Source organism: Tenrec ecaudatus, chromosome 3 (genome assembly GCF_050624435.1).
Source record: "Tenrec ecaudatus isolate mTenEca1 chromosome 3, mTenEca1.hap1, whole genome shotgun sequence".
NCBI lineage: Eukaryota > Metazoa > Chordata > Mammalia > Afrosoricida > Tenrecidae > Tenrec > Tenrec ecaudatus.
In genome coordinates this window covers 170809548-170827771 of record NC_134532.1, presented here as the reverse complement: position 1 = coordinate 170827771, position 18224 = coordinate 170809548, and the positions used below count along the sequence as shown (strand labels likewise).

Sequence of the window (18224 nt, the reverse complement as noted above, 5' to 3'; positions counted from 1 at the left end):
GCATCATAAAGATAAGTAGGCATGGATCCACAAGTTTTTGAGGAGCTGAGGGCTTTGGCTTACCACAGTGGAGGCCAGCAAGTTTGACCTTAGCACTGCCACTGTCTCCACCAGAGCCTGGACAATTCAGAGCCAGAGCAGGGGCTTAATCTCAACAGAGCAACATCTAGCAACAGCCTTGGGCAGGGAATAAACCCTTGCAGCCCCACGGGCAGGGATCAGGGCTCAGGTATATTGCTACTTGTGTTTCCCTCCCTTCTATAACTCAACAGTCTCAGCAGGTGTAGGTTTTTTTTCACTCTTTGTTTCTTCCCTGTTCTCTCACATTCCACTGCTGACCTCCAACCACTCCCCTTAGCCTAGGGCATCTATGCCAATGTACCACCCAGTTAGCTCGAGGCTAGGGAAAGCCCAGTTGATGTCCACCAGGGGATACTCAGCCCAACTTCTTACTGGGGAATTCCTTCCTGTGTGGTTGGGGTTGTACCTATTTTACTGTTGTCTCAGGTGACTGAGGGAACTTCCTCCCACCTACCTCAGTGCCTCACACAGTCTAAGGCAGCTCAGCCAATACTCACCAACTTTCAAACTGCTACAGGAACCTCTGCCCAACCTACACATTGATCTTCCTGGCCAAGGCAATTCCGCCCACCATTCACGATGTTCTACACCAAAGCAGGCAACCCACCAACCTTCTGGGGAACTCCTTTGAGAGGGAAATCACAGGAGGCTAAAGTGGTAGGATAATCCCATAGAGAAATTAGCTCTAGGCAATTTGAAAAAGCATTTCTACAAGTCTCCCAGAGAGAGTCAGTGATCTTTGACTCTCTGGAAAATGGCACCTGGCTCCTCTAAAACAATGCAACACAAACAACTATCGGCCACAATGACCTCAATGAAAAAAACCAGGAGAAACAAAAGGCAATGGCAGAAGATGTCCCAAATATAATGACATGCATAGAAGAAGCAGACATTGAGCTACCACAGAAAGAAATTTTCAGAATGCTGCTTGGAGTCATACAGGATATGAAGGAAACAATACAGAAAAAGGGTGCGATGATAGAGGAGATAAAAATCCATACACCAGAGAAATACAAGAGTTCAGGGAGGAGATAACAAAAACCAGTAGCAGACACATGGATATTGAGAATCAACTAGTGGAAGCAGAGAACCACACCAATGACTTGGAGGACAGCCAAACAGACTTTAACAAGCACGAACAAAAATCTAATAAGATGATCAGAGAAGCTGAAGAAAACCTAAGAGCTATGTCTGATGCTATTAAGGAAAACATCAGAATAATTGGATTACTGGAGGAAGACACAACAAAGAAGTCATCTGCAACAATTATGAGACACTTCTTAGTGGAAAACTTCCCCAGCTTATTGAATGGAAACCAGGCAAAAATTCAGGAGGCAGAAAGAACAACAGCTAGAATGAATCCCAAGAAGACACCAAGGCACGTAATAGTTAAACTATCCAACTCTGAGGAAAAGGAGAGAATCATGAGAGCACTTAGTGAAAAACAAGCAATCACATATAAAGGTTCTAAAATAAGAATATGCTCAGACCTATCATCAGAAACTAAGAAGAGGAGAGAGGGGTGTAACATATTCCAAAAATTGAACAAAAACTTAAGATTACTCTACCCAGACAAATTATCAATCAAAATAGCTGGAGAAGTAAGAGTCTTCCTAGACAAGGAAAAACTCAGAGACTACGTTAGAACAAACCCAGCCCTACAAAAGATCCTTGCCAACACAGTATGGGCAGAAGCACAAAACTCACCAAGCATAAATAAGAAACTGCCACATAGAACCAACTCACCCAGAGGGCAACAATGAGAAAACAGACTCCAAGATAGCATTGGCTTAAGGATGGAAAGAAGTCAAGAATGATGTACACACACATGCACAACACACTAATAAGGAAGGTATGAAAACGCCAAACTAAAAGGTGTAAGATGACATCACAGAGTCTGCAGATGGAGATTATAACCCTGAATATCAATGGCCTGAACTCAGGCATTAAAAGACTGAAACTCGCAGACTGGCTTAGAAAACACAGTCCATCAATCTGCTGCCTAAAGGACACACAGATCAATGCTATAGGCAAAAATAGGCTGAGAATCAAAGGCTGGGGAAAGGCATACCAAGCAAACAACAATTCAAAAAAAGCAGGGGTTGTAATCCTAATCTCGGATAAAACTGACCTCAAAGTACAAACCATTAAAAGAGATAAGGAGGAACACAATATAATGCTCAAGGGAAAGGTAGACAAAGAAACACTAAGCATTATATACATATATTTCCCGAATGAGAGACCCACTAAATACGTCAACCAAACACTCCAGAAGATGAAAAATGAAATCACAGCCTCAACAATTACAGTAGGTGACTTCAATACACCGCTCTCTGAGGAAGCTAGATCACAGGGAAATAAACTCCACAAGGAGGCTAGAGATATAAATACTACAATTTGACCTGATAGATATTTACAAAGCTTTTCTTCTAAATACAAAAAAATATTCACATTCTTTTCAAGACTGCATGGCACATATTCAAAGAGAGACCACATGCTGGGGCATAAAGCGAATCTACATAAATTTAAGCACATTGATATACAGACCTCTCTCGCTGACCACTGTGTCAAAAGGGTGGAAATCAACAAAAGGAGGAAGAAGAAAACAAGAGCAAACAATTGGAAGATGAATAACTATTGCAACAGGAGTGCACATTGGCACAGATCAGAGATGAAATTAGGAAATTTCTAGAAACCAATGAGAATGAAAACACGACGTACCAAAACTTATGGGACAAAACAAAGGCAGTTATCAGAGGAAGTTTCATAGCAATACATGCACACCTGAAAATGGAAGAGAGGCTCATGATTGATATGTTGGCACAAAATTTACAACAATAGAGCAGAGTCAGCAGGACAATCCCACTAATAGCAAAAGAAATAATAAAAATCAGGGCTGAGATTCAGGAGATAGAAAATAAGACAACTGTGGAAAAAAATTAATGCTGCTAAAAGTTGGTTCTTTGAAAGCAATAGAGGATTTGTCAGAGTGGCAGGATACAAGATAAACAAACAGAAGTCCATTGGACTATTATACACATCAGATAAGGCCACAGAAGAGGAAATAAAAAAGGTGGTGCCCTTCACAATAGCCAAATACAAACTGAAATATCTAGGGATATACCTGACTAAAAGAACAAAAGATCTATATGGGGAAAATTACAGAACACTATTACAAGAAACCAAGAACCACCTCAACAAATGGAAGAATATGCCACGCTATATTGGAAGACTCAATATTGTAAAGATGTCAGTTCTGCCTAAGGCACTATATAAATTTAACAAAATCCCAATACAATTACCCTCATCTTTCTTCAAAGAAATGGAAAAACTGATTACCAACTTCATATGGAGAGACAAGAAGCCCAGAACTAGCAGAGAACTCCTCAAGAAGAAGGACACAGTAGTAGGGCTTGCTTGACCAGACTTTAGCACATACTATACAGCCATAGTGTGCTAAACCGCATGGTATTGGTACAATGACAGACACTCAGAGCAATGAAAAAGAACTGAAAGCCCATAAATAAAATGATCAGCATACAGACCACTGATCTTTAATAAGGGCCCAAAAAATATCCAATGGGGAGCAGATATCCTCTTTAACAAGTGGTGCTGAAAAAAATGGATATCTACCTGCAGAAAAATGAAGCAAGACCCTTACCGCACTCCAAGCACAAGAATCAACTCAAGGTGGATCACACACCTTGAAGTTAAACCCCAAACTATTAGAGTCACTTATGAGGGAATTGGGACCAACTTGAGAACTTTGGCACAAGACTACATAGACTATCAGAAATAGGGAAGGACACAAAAACAAGAGGTGGCACAAACTGACAAATGGCATATACTGAAAACAAAACACCTGTGTACATCAAAAGGATTCACCAAAAGAGTAATAAGAGAGCCCACTGACTGGGAAAACATCTTTAGCAATGACACATCAGACAAAGGCCTTCTTACTAAAATCTACAATACTCTGCTAGCTTCCAAAAAGAAAAAAACTAACCCTGAACAGAAATTTCACAAGGGCAGAAATCTGAATGGCCAATAAACATATGAGGAAATGTTCCAGATCTTTAGCCATAAGAGAAATGCAACTTAAAACAACAATGATGTACCACCTAACACCCTCAAAGATAGCCCAATTCAAAAAATCAGAAAGTAACAAGTGTTCGAGGGGCTGTGGGGAGACCGGAACTCTCATCCACTGCTGGTGGACCTGTAAGCATGTACAGCCACTATGGAAATTGATCTGGCGATATCTATGGTAATCGAGTTACCATACAACCCAGCAATCCCCCTACTGGGCATATACCCAGAAGAGGCAAGAAACAAACCACGCCCAGACACCTGTGCTCCAATGATCATTGCGGCACAGTTCACAATTGCAAGGAGTTGAAAACAACCCAAATTTCCATCAACTCTTGAGTAGATTAAAAAACTATGGTACATACATACACTGGAGTGCCATGCATGGCTAAAAAGCAGTGATGGACATAGGATGCACATGACGGCATGGGAAGAACTGGAGGAAATCATGCTAAAGAAGTAAGCTAGGCACAAAAGGAAAAGGACAACATGAGTCTATTGAGGTAAGCTTTAAAAAAAAATGCAAAATGAGCATAGGGAAAAAGCTACTGTGTACAAACATTCCTAGGGTGAGGACCAGGTAGTATAGCAGGGGCCAGACCAAATCCATGGATACAAATTGAAGCCAACTAAAAAGGAAGGGGGAGAAGGAAAAAGAAATAAAAAAGAAATGGGTAGCGGGGATACAGGGCACTAACCCACCCAAAGGGAGAGTCTTGTTTATATCTCCACAGGGAAAGAGGGACCAGACTTCAACCCAGTACTCCAAGATGTGAATGCAACATGTCAGCATGTAGTAGGGAACCAGTGGAGAGGTCTGAGGGGCTGGCCCCAATCCCAACTACATGGACACCTGTCCCTCACCCCAGAAGATTTTATTTCAGAGGATAGCACTGAATCTGCAGCTCTGGGAGAGGGACATGTCTGATCAGAGCACAAGGGAGCAAAGGAAGGGGGAGGAGAGATAGTGGAGCATATCATGGCCCACCAGGCCTTGACGAAGAGATTCCCAGTCAGAGTAGCCAATCCACAGAGAAGACCATATCGCCGGCCCCACTATGAGACACAACATCCCTCGCTGACCCATAGCCCTTAGGAGTCAACACTGGAGACAGAGTGTGGAAATTCACCTAATCTGATCCCACCACACTGAGGCAAAACACTAAGAGATAACACTAAGGGGAACAGATCAACGAAGTCCCCAGGGAATACCAAAAACAGACTTTAGGGCCAGGGCTTGGCGCCCCATCAGACTCAACTAGAAAACACTCTTAAAGGACAACAAATAATCAAGCTTTTCTTTCTTGTTGTTGTGTTTTGTTTTTTTGTCATTGGCTTGTTGTTTTGTTTTATTTTGTTGCTTGGTTTTGCTCTGTCTTGTTTGGGTGCATGTTACTATCTCCGCAGGTTTGTCTAAATAAGATAGGCTGAATGAACAATCTGGACAAGAAAACAATGGGACCAACAGTTCTGGGGGGGAGGGGACATGGGAGAGTGGGAGGTGGGGGAAAGGAAGTGGTGTTAACAAACCCAGGGTCAAGGGAACAAGTGATCCAAATCAGTGGTGAGGAGGGTGTAGGAGGCCTGGTAGGGTGTAGCCAAGGGTAATGTAACTGAAAGGAATTACTGAAACCCTAATGAAGGCTGAACATGATAGTGGGACAAGAGGAAAGTCAAAGGAAATAGAGGAAAGAGCTAGGAGGTAAAGGGCATTTATAGAGATCTAAATATAGCCATGTACATATGTAAATATATTTATATATGAGGATGTGGAAATAGATCTATGTGCATAAATGTATAGGTTCAGGATTATGGTAGGAGATGGACATTGGGCCTCCACTCAAGTACTCCCGCAATACAAGAACACTTTTTTCTATTAAACTGGCACTCCATGATGCTCACCTTCTCGATATGATTGCTGAAGATAAAGTGGGTGCATAAGCAAATGTGGTGAAGAAAGCTGATGGTGCCCGGCTAACAAAAGATACAGCATCTGGGGTCTTAAAGACTTGAAGGTACACAAGCAGCCATCTAGCTCAGAAGCAACAAAGTCCACATGGAAGAAGCACACCAGCCTGCATGCTCACGAGTTACCAAATGGATCAGTTATCAGGCATTAAAGAACAAAAATTCATATCATTGTGTGCTCGCCTCCTTGATACGATCACTGAAGACAAATGGGTGCATAAGCAAATGTGGCGAAGAAAGCTGATGGTGCCCAGCTATCAAAAGATATAGCGTCTGGGTCTTAAAGGTTTGAAGGTGGCCATCTAGCTAAGTGGCCATCTAGCTAAGAAGCAACCAAAGGCCACATGGAAGAAGCACAGCGGCCTGTGCGATCATGAGGTGTCAAAGGAATGAGGTATCAGGCATCATCAAAACAAAAAATCATATCATTATGAATGAGGGGAAGTGCAGAGTGGAGACCCAAAGCCCGTTTGTAGGCAATTGGACATCCCTTTCCATTCCCATACGGGGAGAAGATGAGCCAGTCAGGGTGCAGTGCAGCAACAATTAAACAAACATCTTTCCTCTAGTTCCTAAATGCTTCCTCCCCGCCCCCACTATCATGATCCCAATTCTACCTTATAAGTCTGGCTAGACCAGTGGATGTACACTGGTACAGATAGGAATTGGAAACACAGGGAATCCAGGGCGGATGATCCCTTCAGGACCAGTGGTGAGAGTGGCAATACCAGGAGGGTGGAGTGAAGGTGGGGTGGAAAGGGGGAACCAATTACAAGGATCTAAATATAACCTCCTTACTGGGGGACAGACAACAGAAAAGTGGGTGAAGGGAGACATCAGACAGGGCAAGTTATGGCAAAATAATAATTTATAAATTATCAAGGGTTCATGAGGGAGGTGGGGACCAGGGAAGGAGGGGAAAAATGAGGAGATGATGCCAGGGGCTTAAGTGGAGAGCAAAGGTTTTGAGAATGAGGAGGGCAATGAATTTAAAAATGTGCTTTACACAATTGATGTGTGTATGGATTGTGATAAGAGTTGTATGAGCCACTAATAAAATGATTTTTTTTTTAAAGAAAAGAAACGTCTTTGAGCCTGGGATCATTTTCTGGCCCTTACACAACAAAGATACGCTTACCCATACTCATCTTGATTGGGAGATTTTCTCTGCTTGCAGCTTCCACTAGATGTCTCCGAACTTCCATCACTGCCTCTTTGTGCTTGGCGCTCAGTAAGGCTTCCCAGAGGGCTTTTCCTGAGGTGTCACTGCAGGAAAACCAAAAAGAACTCTAGAACATATTTCCAGTGAATAATGAAAAGAGTTAAGAAACTAGATAATTTTAAATGCCATTTTTAACGCACTAGGGTAGCCTTTCATACCGATGGACTCCAAGAATTAGAATTAACTGCTGATGATTTTCATTCACACAAAATATTGAGAAATTAAGAAGATAATAAAGTTAAACCCAAAAAGGAAGGAGCTATGTGAGGGAGGAACGTTATAGTGCATTGAGAATTGTGGGAGAAACTGGGTTTATTTATGCAGTCACCACGACTTTCCTCTAGTTATTTGGTGCTTCCTTCACCCTACTATCATGACCTCAATTCTACCTTACAAATCGGATTAGACCAGAGCATGGACACTGCTACAGATAAGAGTCCAAAACATAGGGAATCCAGGATAGATCAACCCTTCAGGGCCAACAAGGAGAGTAGAGCTACCAGGAGAATTAGGGGAGGATGGCGGGTGAAAGGAGGAATTGATCACAAGAATCAACCTAGAACCGCCCCCCTCGGGGGGGGGGACAAATAATGGAAAAGTGGGTGAGGGGCAATGGAGGACGGTGTAAAATATGGAAAAAATAACTTAGCAAGGATTCGTGAGGGAGGAAGGGCAGGGCAGGGAGGTGAAAGAAATAGGGATCTGATGTCAGGGGCTCAAGTGGAAGAGAATGCTTTGAAAATAATGATGGCGGCACATGTGCAACTGTGCTTGACACATTGGAGGAGTGACTGTGATAAGACATGTAAGATCCCCCAATAAAAGTATTTAAAAATAAAATAAAAAATTATCAAGGGGGGAAAAAAAAGAAACTGTTTAGAAAATCATGATGTAAACATATGTAAAAATATGCTTGGTGCAATTGATGTATGAATTGTTATAAGAGCTGTAAGAGCCCTCAATAAAATGATTTTTTAATTACAAAAAGATTGTACATTAAAATTTATTTCAACCAATACAATGCTAGGATGACATAAATGTTATGTAGGCCAAGATTAAATTCATGCCTAAAAATGTTTATCAGTGATTGTAAGTACGTCCCCTAAAGATAACATGTTTGTCTAAGACACAGAGCAAACAGCAAGAATTCCTATCAAGCATTTAACTCAACAGGCTTCCCAATGAGTAGATTTCCTATTAACAAAAATCAGAACTCCAGAAAGCAGTGCTGCATTAAGAACCCTCCCACTTGGGGCCTCAGGCTGTACGGCTGCACCTACTGAAGCCTTCACAGTGGAGGGATGACGGGTTCAGAGCCCTGCATTATGCCTGCTCCTGTCCGGATTCATTCCCCCAACGGACACACGCAAATCGTGAATGAGTGCAGTGTTCCTCCCCGAAGATCTCAGTCCTGTCGCCAACCAGACACATTTGCAGCAGCGTTTTAAAAACTGGATATGAAGAAACAAAGATAATCTTTGTCTCTTTCTAAAGACTCTTCCCTCCACTGAATGTCATGCCAACGCTTCATTCATCCTGTCTCTATCAGTGACCACTTGAAAACAAATGCATTTTAATTTCAGTAAGATCTTTCAAGTTTGAAGATGGTTCGGAATAATGGAGTGGTGAGTGTTAGTCCTGCCCTTACTGTTTGCATAGAATGACCAACAATAAGCAGTTAGTTTACATTGTTGGTACCACTCTATTCCAGGAGCGCTCAACACTTTCCGCTTGTTTCAATATGATCTGACTTGTCATCATTAAAATTCTGCACCGAATATTCTAAGTGTAATTTAACAGATATACCACATGTCAAGCTCTATGATCAGTGATTGAGATATGTAGGTAAAAATAAGGCTTCGGCTTTCAATGGCCTAAGAATATAGAAGAAGAGATTGACATGTAAGCAAAGAAATAAACACACACGCAGGATGAAGAGCCAAGATCAATGCATACATAATGACTCAGGGCATATTATTTCTTTTTTATTGTGGTATCTTTTTTTGTATTGCTAAGGAACATTTATTGGCTACTTTTATGCAGGAGTAGATTTTTTTCTTTTATTTAAAAAATAATTTTATTGAGGGTTCATATAACTCATCACAATCCATACATACATCCATTGTATCAAGCACATTTGTACATTTGTTGCCATCATCCTTCTCAAAACATTTTCTTTCTACTTGAGCCCTGAGTATCAGCTCATTGTTCCCCTCCCTCCCCGCCCCATGAACCCTTGATAATTTAGATTTTTTTTTTCATGTCTTACACTATCCAATGGCTCCCTTTACTCACTTTTCCATTGTCTGTACCCCTGGGAGGGTGTTATATGTAGATCCTTGTGATAGGTTCCCCCTTCCTACCCCACCTTTCCCTTACCCTCGTGGTATCGCTACTCTCATTATTGGTCCTGAGAGGTTTATCTGTCCTGGATTCCCTGTGTTTCCAGCTCTTATCAGTACCAGTGTACATGCTCTGGTCTAGCCGGATTTGTAAGGTAGAATGAATGGGGTTCATGTTAGTGGCAGGAAGGAAGCATTAAAGAAGTAGAGGAAAGTTGTGTGTTTCATCGGTGCTATACTGTACCTTCACTGGCTTATCTCTCCCTTGTGACCCTTCTGTAAGGGGATGTCCAGTTGCCCACGGATGGGCTTTGGGTCTCTACTCTGCACTCCCTCACATTCACAATGATATGATTTTTTGTTTTTTGATGCCTGATACCTGATCCCTTCAACACCTCGTGATCACATAGGCAGGTGTGCTTCTTCCATGTGGGCTTTGTTGCTTCTCAGCTAGATGGCTGCTTGTTTATCTTCAAGCCTGTAAGACCCCAGATGATTGGGTGGACTAGAGATTGGTCCATTTTCATTACCAGGCCCTGGATCTAAGGATGACCCATCTTTGAAGAGAAGGGAGAAACCTGGAGGACCTCAGAAGAGCATGTTCAGGAGCTCTGTCTGAAGCGACAGAGGCCGCTGAGATCAGATGCATCACAGACTGTGTGGCATTGAGACTCAGAGGAGCAGCACCAAGACTATGGGGCACCGTCTGTAATCTGGCCTGAGACTATGGAACTGTGGAACAGAGTGAAAGACAGGGTTGGTTTCCTGACCCATGGAGGTCAAAGCTAATGGACCACATGGCTGAGAAGCAAAGGGAGAATTGGTTACTATGTGGCTGAGAGGCTAAGAACTGCAGAAAGACTTGGCTACTGAAGAGACCAATGACTGTATCCTTACCGTTTGCTATCCTGACTTGTAGTAAGTCAATACGCCCTCTTCATAGTGAATGTTGTCCTGTGAGTTCTGTGTGGCCACTACATAAATTAGCAAACCCAGTATAGATAGTAGAGTGCACAGGAGGAACGCGGTTGGTGTTAGAAGAGGTAAAGAAGGGTCCAGGGAGACTAGTCCGACTCCTGCCTTATGGCAATAGAAAAGCAACAGAGGACGTCTGATATGTCCCTCCAATGTCCGTGTGTGTGTGTGTGTGTGTGTGTGTGTGTGTGTGTGTGTGTGTGTGTAAATATAGAGATATCTTTATTTAAAAGAAACTGCTCCCACCTGTATTGAGGCTGACCAGTCCCAAATCTATGGGATCAGATGTCAGGCTGGAGGTGTCTCCTAACTCTATAGATGTGGGCTGCTGGCTCATGTCCCACAATCCAGAGAAAGCAAGCTGTGCCAGAACACTCATATATATTGAATGCAGAACATGCCCCCCAAACTGAATGGCTTTCTTACACGACTGTTTTTCAACTAACTGGCTTTTTGACTGATATGTTGGTCATATCAAATCACAAATGAAGAGTGATTACATTATATTATGGAAAAACAATCCATCCAAATCACTGAAAATCCCTGCATATCCAATTGGGCACATAAAATTAAGCACCACATCATTCTTCTCCTCTTTCCTATGAAATTTGTATCTTCCTAATGCAGTATGTTCCAAGACAAAAGTAGATGAGATAATCTACTGTAGTTGTTCCATCAGATCCATCTAGCAGTTCAAATGCAGACTGCTGAGTCAGATAAATCTGGCTTTAGAAAGCCAGCTAAAGCTCCAGTCAGTGTCTTCTTTGCTCCTGCCCCTTCAACTATATGGCGTCTTCATCTTCTTGTGTATTCTAAACACGGTATCTCTTTCCCTTCTTCTTCCAAGTATCTCTGCATGAAAGGCAGTGAAAACTCATGCTAGTACCTTATCCCAGGATTCCTTCCCCCTATTTCCTAGGACTAACTGTTCTACAAAATTCCTAACTTTTTTTATTGTACAATCCCTTTTTCTTTTCTTTTTTTAAATTTTAATAAATCATTTTATTGGGGTCTCTTACAGCTCTTACAACAATCCATGCATCCATTGTATCGAGCACGTTTGTACATATGTTGCCATCATTCTTTTCTTTCTATTTGAGCCCTTGGTATCAGCTCATTTTTTCCTCCCTCCCCCACTTTCCCACCCTGATGAATCCTTGATAAATTATAAATTATTATCATCTTACTCCATCCACTGTCTTCCTTCACCCGTGTTTCTGTTGTTTGTCACCTGAAAATCACAAACTTTATCACCATCTGACTTATTATCTGTTTGTTTGTTGTCTATTTCCCTCATAGAAAGCAGTGCCTTTTTATGAAAGTTGGCCTTTTTTAACATATTGCTAATCTCCTACCGCCTACAATAGTGCCAGAACCATGGTAAGCAGACCCAGTAAATATTTACTGACTGAGCAAATGAATGATTGGGACAGGAAATAGACAACAACAAAAAATGAACACATATCTAGGCACACATCTAGACTTGCTAACTGTGTGACCTTGTGCACATAACTAATCGGCTCTTTTCCTTATTTTTATCATCTGCATAAATGGAGGTAATGTCAACTTCACAAGATCATTGTGAGTATTAAGTAATATAATGTACATAAAATTCTTTTACAATAAATGTAAGTCACAATGTGATTGCTGTGTAGTTGTTATTACCTTTACTATTGCCACAAATGATAGTCTTATAACCAGGGCCATTAATTCAATAAATTCAAGAGTTTGAAATATGTTAGATGGTGCTACTCATTTAACTACAGTACTTTTATTCATACAATTCTGATGTGTTCACAAAAGTAAAGTCATTAGATCTTATACTCTTCTGAATCTTGTTTAGTAAAACATTTTAGAAGATATATATGTATCCATAATCTCTACCATTGAGAGATTAGACCACAAGTTTCCATGAAAGTTGTTTTGTTAATATCAATCATTCTAATTGTCTAGATATATGTTAGTTTGTTAGGTTTTTTTAGGGGGGGCATCTACTTCCTCCCCTACAACAGGAGCTCCAGTGGTGCAGTCACGTAAGCACTAGACTGTTAACCACACAGGCAGAAGTTCAAACCTATCAGCTCCTCCACAGGGCAAATAAGAGACTATGTGCTTCCATAAAGATTCAGGGTGGCTAAAAGTCAGAGCAGACTCGGTGTCAATAGGGTTGGTTTTGGTTTAATTCCTACACTACACAATTTATAAAATAATGACAGCATACATCATACATGGCAAGTTTAAATTTACTAAACTAAACTAATATTCATAAACTAATTATTTTCCTGTGAATCATTGGCACAGGAGAAAGTAAGATAAAAAATAATTTCTCACCCATTTCAGACTCACTTGAAGCACTGGCAGCAACTGACCATGAATCAATACCCTGATTTGCCTTAACCTTCAAACTAAAAACTGCAAAAAATGTCCTTAATCAAATAGAACCTAGTTGACTGGAAATTTATTTCAAATAAAAGGAGTTCTATCTCTCAAAGAGAGTTGTTTGATGGCATTAAAGGATTTGCCTTAATCAAACAAGAATTAATCTCCCAAGAAAGCTATGAAACTTTCTACCCTATAATTAATTATTTATAATTTACATCTGTACTGACTTTAATTATATCGTTATGCAAAATCCTCTGTTCTGAGATAATCTTAATTTTGAGTTTATAGTTCTTCCCTGGTGTGCAAATCATAAGGGCTCCTTCAACTAACAACGGTAGTAAATAATAAGGCACTAATGTTATTTTCCATTATTGAGAACTAAATATATCATAGGCAATACACCAAATAACGAGTCAATAGGAAAAGCATTATAGATTGCATTTCATAAGTTAAAAAGTTGATTCTTAAATAGATGATATAACTAGCCAAAATTACATGGCTAATAGATAAGGATTTGAACTCAAGTCCCTTTGAACTCCATAATTGATTAGCCATGACACTACACTATTCTGCAAAACAAAACACTTGAACTAAAATGCTCATTTCTGAGATTCCTTGTATAACTAACAAGTAATTTTGCATGGTTTCCATTATGCCCTAGTGCTCTGACTTCAAATGCAGAACAGATTAACTTTCCACACTCAGCAAGGGATGGCTGCATATCCCATAGTCCTATTTATTTCAATTAAGACTTTTTTACTGGAGCTTAATCAAGGGCAATGTAGCAGCCAGGAATTACTAAACTGAATGAAGGCTGAACATGATGGTGGGACAAGAGGAAAATAAAAAGGAAATAAAGGAAAGAACTAGGAGGCAAAGGACATTTACAGAGGCCTAATACAGGTATGTATATATGTAAATATATATAATGAGAGGGGAATAGAACTGTGTACTCATTATCTATATGTTTAGAATTAATGTTGCAGGTGGACATTGGGCCCCGACTCAAGTACTCCCTTAACACAAGAACACTTTGTTCTAACAATCCAGCATTCTGTGATGCTCACCTTCCCAACACGATCACTGAAGACAAAATGGGTGTATAAACAAATGTGGTGAAGAAAGCTGATGGTGGCTGGCTAGCAATGGGATCAGGTATCAGGCATCTAAGACCCAGAATAAAACCATACCCAAGGTGAAAGGGGGGTGGGGGCATGGAGTAGAGCGAGACCCAATGCCCATCTGTAGGCAATTGGACATCCCCTCACCGAGATGTCACAGGGAAGAGATGAGCCAGTGAGGGTGCAGTATAGCACCGATGAAACATACAACTTTCCTCTAGTTCTTTGGTGGTTCCTTCCACCCACTATCATGACCTCAATTCTACCTTACAAATAGGATTAGACCAGAGCATGCACACTGCTACAGATAAGAACCCTCAACACAGGGAATCCAGGAGAGATCAACCCTTCAGGGCCAACAAGGAGAGTAGAGCTACCAGGAGGATTACGGAAGGATAGATAGGGGTAGAAAGAGGGAATCCATCACAAGAATCAACCTAGAACCCTTTCTCAGGGGGATGAATAATGGAAAAGTGGGTGAAGGGTGCTGGAGAATGATGTAAGATATGGAAAAAATAATCTATAACTTATCAAGGATTCGTGCGTGAGGGAGGGCAGGGGAGGGAGGAAATAGAAATGGGGAGCTGATATCAGGGGCTCAAGTGGGAAGAGAATGCTTTGACAATGATGATGGCGGTATATGTGCAAATGTGCTTGACACACTGGATGAATGTGTGCATTGTGATAAGAGAGGTAAGAGCCCCAATAAAAGTATTTTTTTAAAACCTCTTTCTTTTTCACAAGCACAGCTATGTAATAAAAAGAGTTAAGAAAAGAGTTCCCAACAGCTTGTGGATAATTAAAAAATGTTCTCCCTTTTACTGTTTTCAAAGTCACGTTTTCCAAAAAGAAACTTTAACCCATTTTCTCTAATAGAACACAAATCAAACCTTTGTTTTCTTTTTGCTACAATGAATTCCTTGAATTATACAATATAAAAGCACATTTATCCTACAAAAAATCTATGATATTATTATGAAATATAATTTGCATCGAGGGAGCCTTAGTGGCACTGTGAGGTAAGCATTGGGTTGCCAACTGCAAGGTCAATGGTTCAAACCCAGCAACCATTCTGCATGAGAAAAATGAGGCTGTCTGCTCTCATAACAATTTACAGTCTCAGAAACTCTATGAGACACTTCTACTCTGGCCAAAGGATCACTATAGGTTGGAACACAGGAACCACTCAATGGCAGTGGGTTTGAGTTTAGTAGCTATATTGTTAAAAATAACATGTCAACTACATGCTAACTGTATAACCCATTTTGATACAGAATGTCTTACATTCTTAAAATTCCAACTATTATGACAAGCTGTCATGTCTGAAGAAGATCATGGGTCAATAATATACACATACCCTGCTAGGAATAGATTTGTAAAGTCATTCGGGGGAATTTTGTACATGAAGATGTGATCCTATCAGTGAATTCCTAGCTCTCTAGTCACCAGAATTACTCACCTCTGAATGAAACGTTATAAGTTGCCTTGGTTTGGCACGCATGAAACAAGCAGGGACTACTCACCACCAAATACAATCCAAAGAAGACAGCACTAATTTTTACAAGGTGGTTGAGGATTGAATCATGGCCTGGTGCTAGTTCAGTCAGTTGAAAGGCATGGAATCCAGAGAGCGGGTAAAGGTGAAGGCACCGTAAGTGGCATCTCGTGACTAAACTCAGAGAAGTGGTGCCTTCACGGCCGGCCTGGGGACTAAAGCTGACTCACAGGGTTTGCAGGAACAGCACATTATTGCGAGACAAATGCAGAGACAACAACAACAAGAAAACTGTTTTCAACTAATTTCCAGCAGGGAGCCATCTGAGTCATAGCTTTCCACAGCAGGAGATAGTGACTACCATCAGAGGGCACTTAATGAGCTCTGAAGGAAGGGTTTTAATTAAATTACTCATAGAGGCTTCCACAGGCGTTTTTCCTCTCCATTACTTTTTTAAACAATTACTTCATCTTAAAGGACACACTCTGAAACCTTCGTATCAAGAAGTGAAAGCAGCTGACTAGGTAAGTAAACATGTACTACTAGGGTTCGAGTCCATACAGGCACAGGTTTATTAACAAAAGTCGTGTCGAGATGTCTCTGCAGCCAGAGGATGGCTACAGACAAGTGCTCTCAGTAACACATGTGTCACACTAGTCTCTGAAACCTGTACTAGGCTTTGCCTTCAAAATAAAATCCATTTACAACAACAGCATGCCCAGTTACTGTTCTCGGGGCTGAGGTCACTGCATTGAAAAAGCAGACATACACCAGTGCCCTCATGTAATTCATGTGCTGTCGCTGCTGTGAGGTGCCACCAAGTCAGTTACAACACACAGTGGCCCTATGTACAGCAGAACAAAGCACTGCTGAGCCTGTCCATACTCACAATCATTGTGTGTTTGAGGCCATTGCTGTGGGTGTCTGTCAGACCATCTCAGTGAGGGTCTTTTTGTGACCCAGCCTCTACCGAACATAATATCCCTCTCCAGAGTATCTTTCTAATAACATGCACAAGGCATGTGAGCCAACGTCTTGTCATCTTCATTTCTAAGGAAGCTTGTGGCTTTCAGGACAGAATTGTGTGCTCTTCTGGCAATCCATGGAATATTTAATATTATTCACTAATATAATCCTTCTGCAGTATTCCTTAGCTTGCACATTTCATATGAGATGATTTAAAACATCATGGCTTAAATCAGGTACAGCTTAGTCCTCAGTGACATCTGGTGCTTTATAACATTCTAACGAGGTCTTTTCCTGCAGATTTTCCTAGAGCAATGAGTTCATTTGATTTCTTTACTGTTGCATCTATGGGTGTTGATTGTGGACCCAAGGAAAAAAATACTAGAATAAAGATTTTAAAAAACTAGAAAGCTATTCATGGGCACCAAAATAATCACATTGGCGAAAACAGTCTCTATGGTTCAGCATCGGACAGATTGTTTTAATGAAGTTTTACGTCTAATGACACAATTGTGGAGCTCCAACAGCATAGTGGGTAACAGGGTGGCCTGCTAACCCTCAAGGTCAGCAGTACAAACACACCTACCACTCGGAGGGAGAAAGACAAGGCTTCCTACTCAAGAAGACTTGGACACCCACAGGACCAGTTCTATATTCCGTCCTACAGGAGAACTCTGAGTCAGAATGATGGCAGTGAGTTTGGTTGTGGTCACTGTTGTTAGGCTGGGTGATCTAGAGAAGGCGCCCTCAAACTACGGCCCGCGGGTCACATGCGGCCTGCCGAGGACATTTATCTGGCCCACCAGGTATTTTTGCCCCGTTTTTTTAATTTTTACTTCAAAATCAGATATATGCAGTGTGCATAAAAATTTATTCCTAGTTTTTTTTTAACTGTAATTTGGCCCTCCAACGGGTTTGAGGGACAGTGAACTGGACCCCGGTTTTAAAAGTTTGAGGACCCCTGGTCTAGAGAAACAAATCAAGTGATTCGTTGATAGTCATATAGGTATAAGAAAGAGCTTTATATCAAGAAATAATCCTATATCAAAGAAGACATCCTAGGCCAATCCAACTCAGGTCCTCATGTCCAATACAAGCCAGGGCCCAATTCAAACTCGTAGTTGCAGGCGGATGACACAGAAAAGTGACGCAAAATGCAGGAGGATCACAGGCCTGTGGTGCAGTTACACGGATCCAAGATCCTTGGAAACCGGCAGGGCGTCTACAGCTCTCAGGGTCAGGTGGTCCACAAGGGGCCACCACTGAAGGCAGGGTCCCAGCAAGCAGGAAGGCACAGCTGCAGAGAGGGAGGTAGATTCCTAGTTTCCTCTTATAAGAAGGTCACACTCCTGAGAAGCCCCATCAGTCTGTGACCTGATTGACAAGTTGAACTCCGCCCTGCACTTTCATAACAATCCAAGTTGACAAAATCATCTAACTAGTATGGTCACCTTTGTTACATATCCCTATAACTATCAAAAATAATATCATTGTTAAAATAATAAGATCAATTCAAAGACGTTAAACTTGAATATCATAATCAAGTAGGTTTCATGGAAAATGCAATATAGAGGAGAAAAGCA

General features: G+C 41.2%; 1 protein-coding gene across 1 annotated transcript in view; it reads right to left on the bottom strand.

The window, feature by feature from the left end:
• SCFD2 (sec1 family domain containing 2) overlaps window positions 1-18224 on the bottom strand; it is a 466192-nt gene that overhangs the window by 415221 nt on the left and 32747 nt on the right. The window contains exon 3 of the mRNA XM_075544345.1: window positions 7277-7404. Within this exon, the coding sequence (XP_075400460.1) occupies window positions 7277-7404 (128 nt within the window). The remainder of the gene's footprint in view (window positions 1-7276; window positions 7405-18224) is intronic.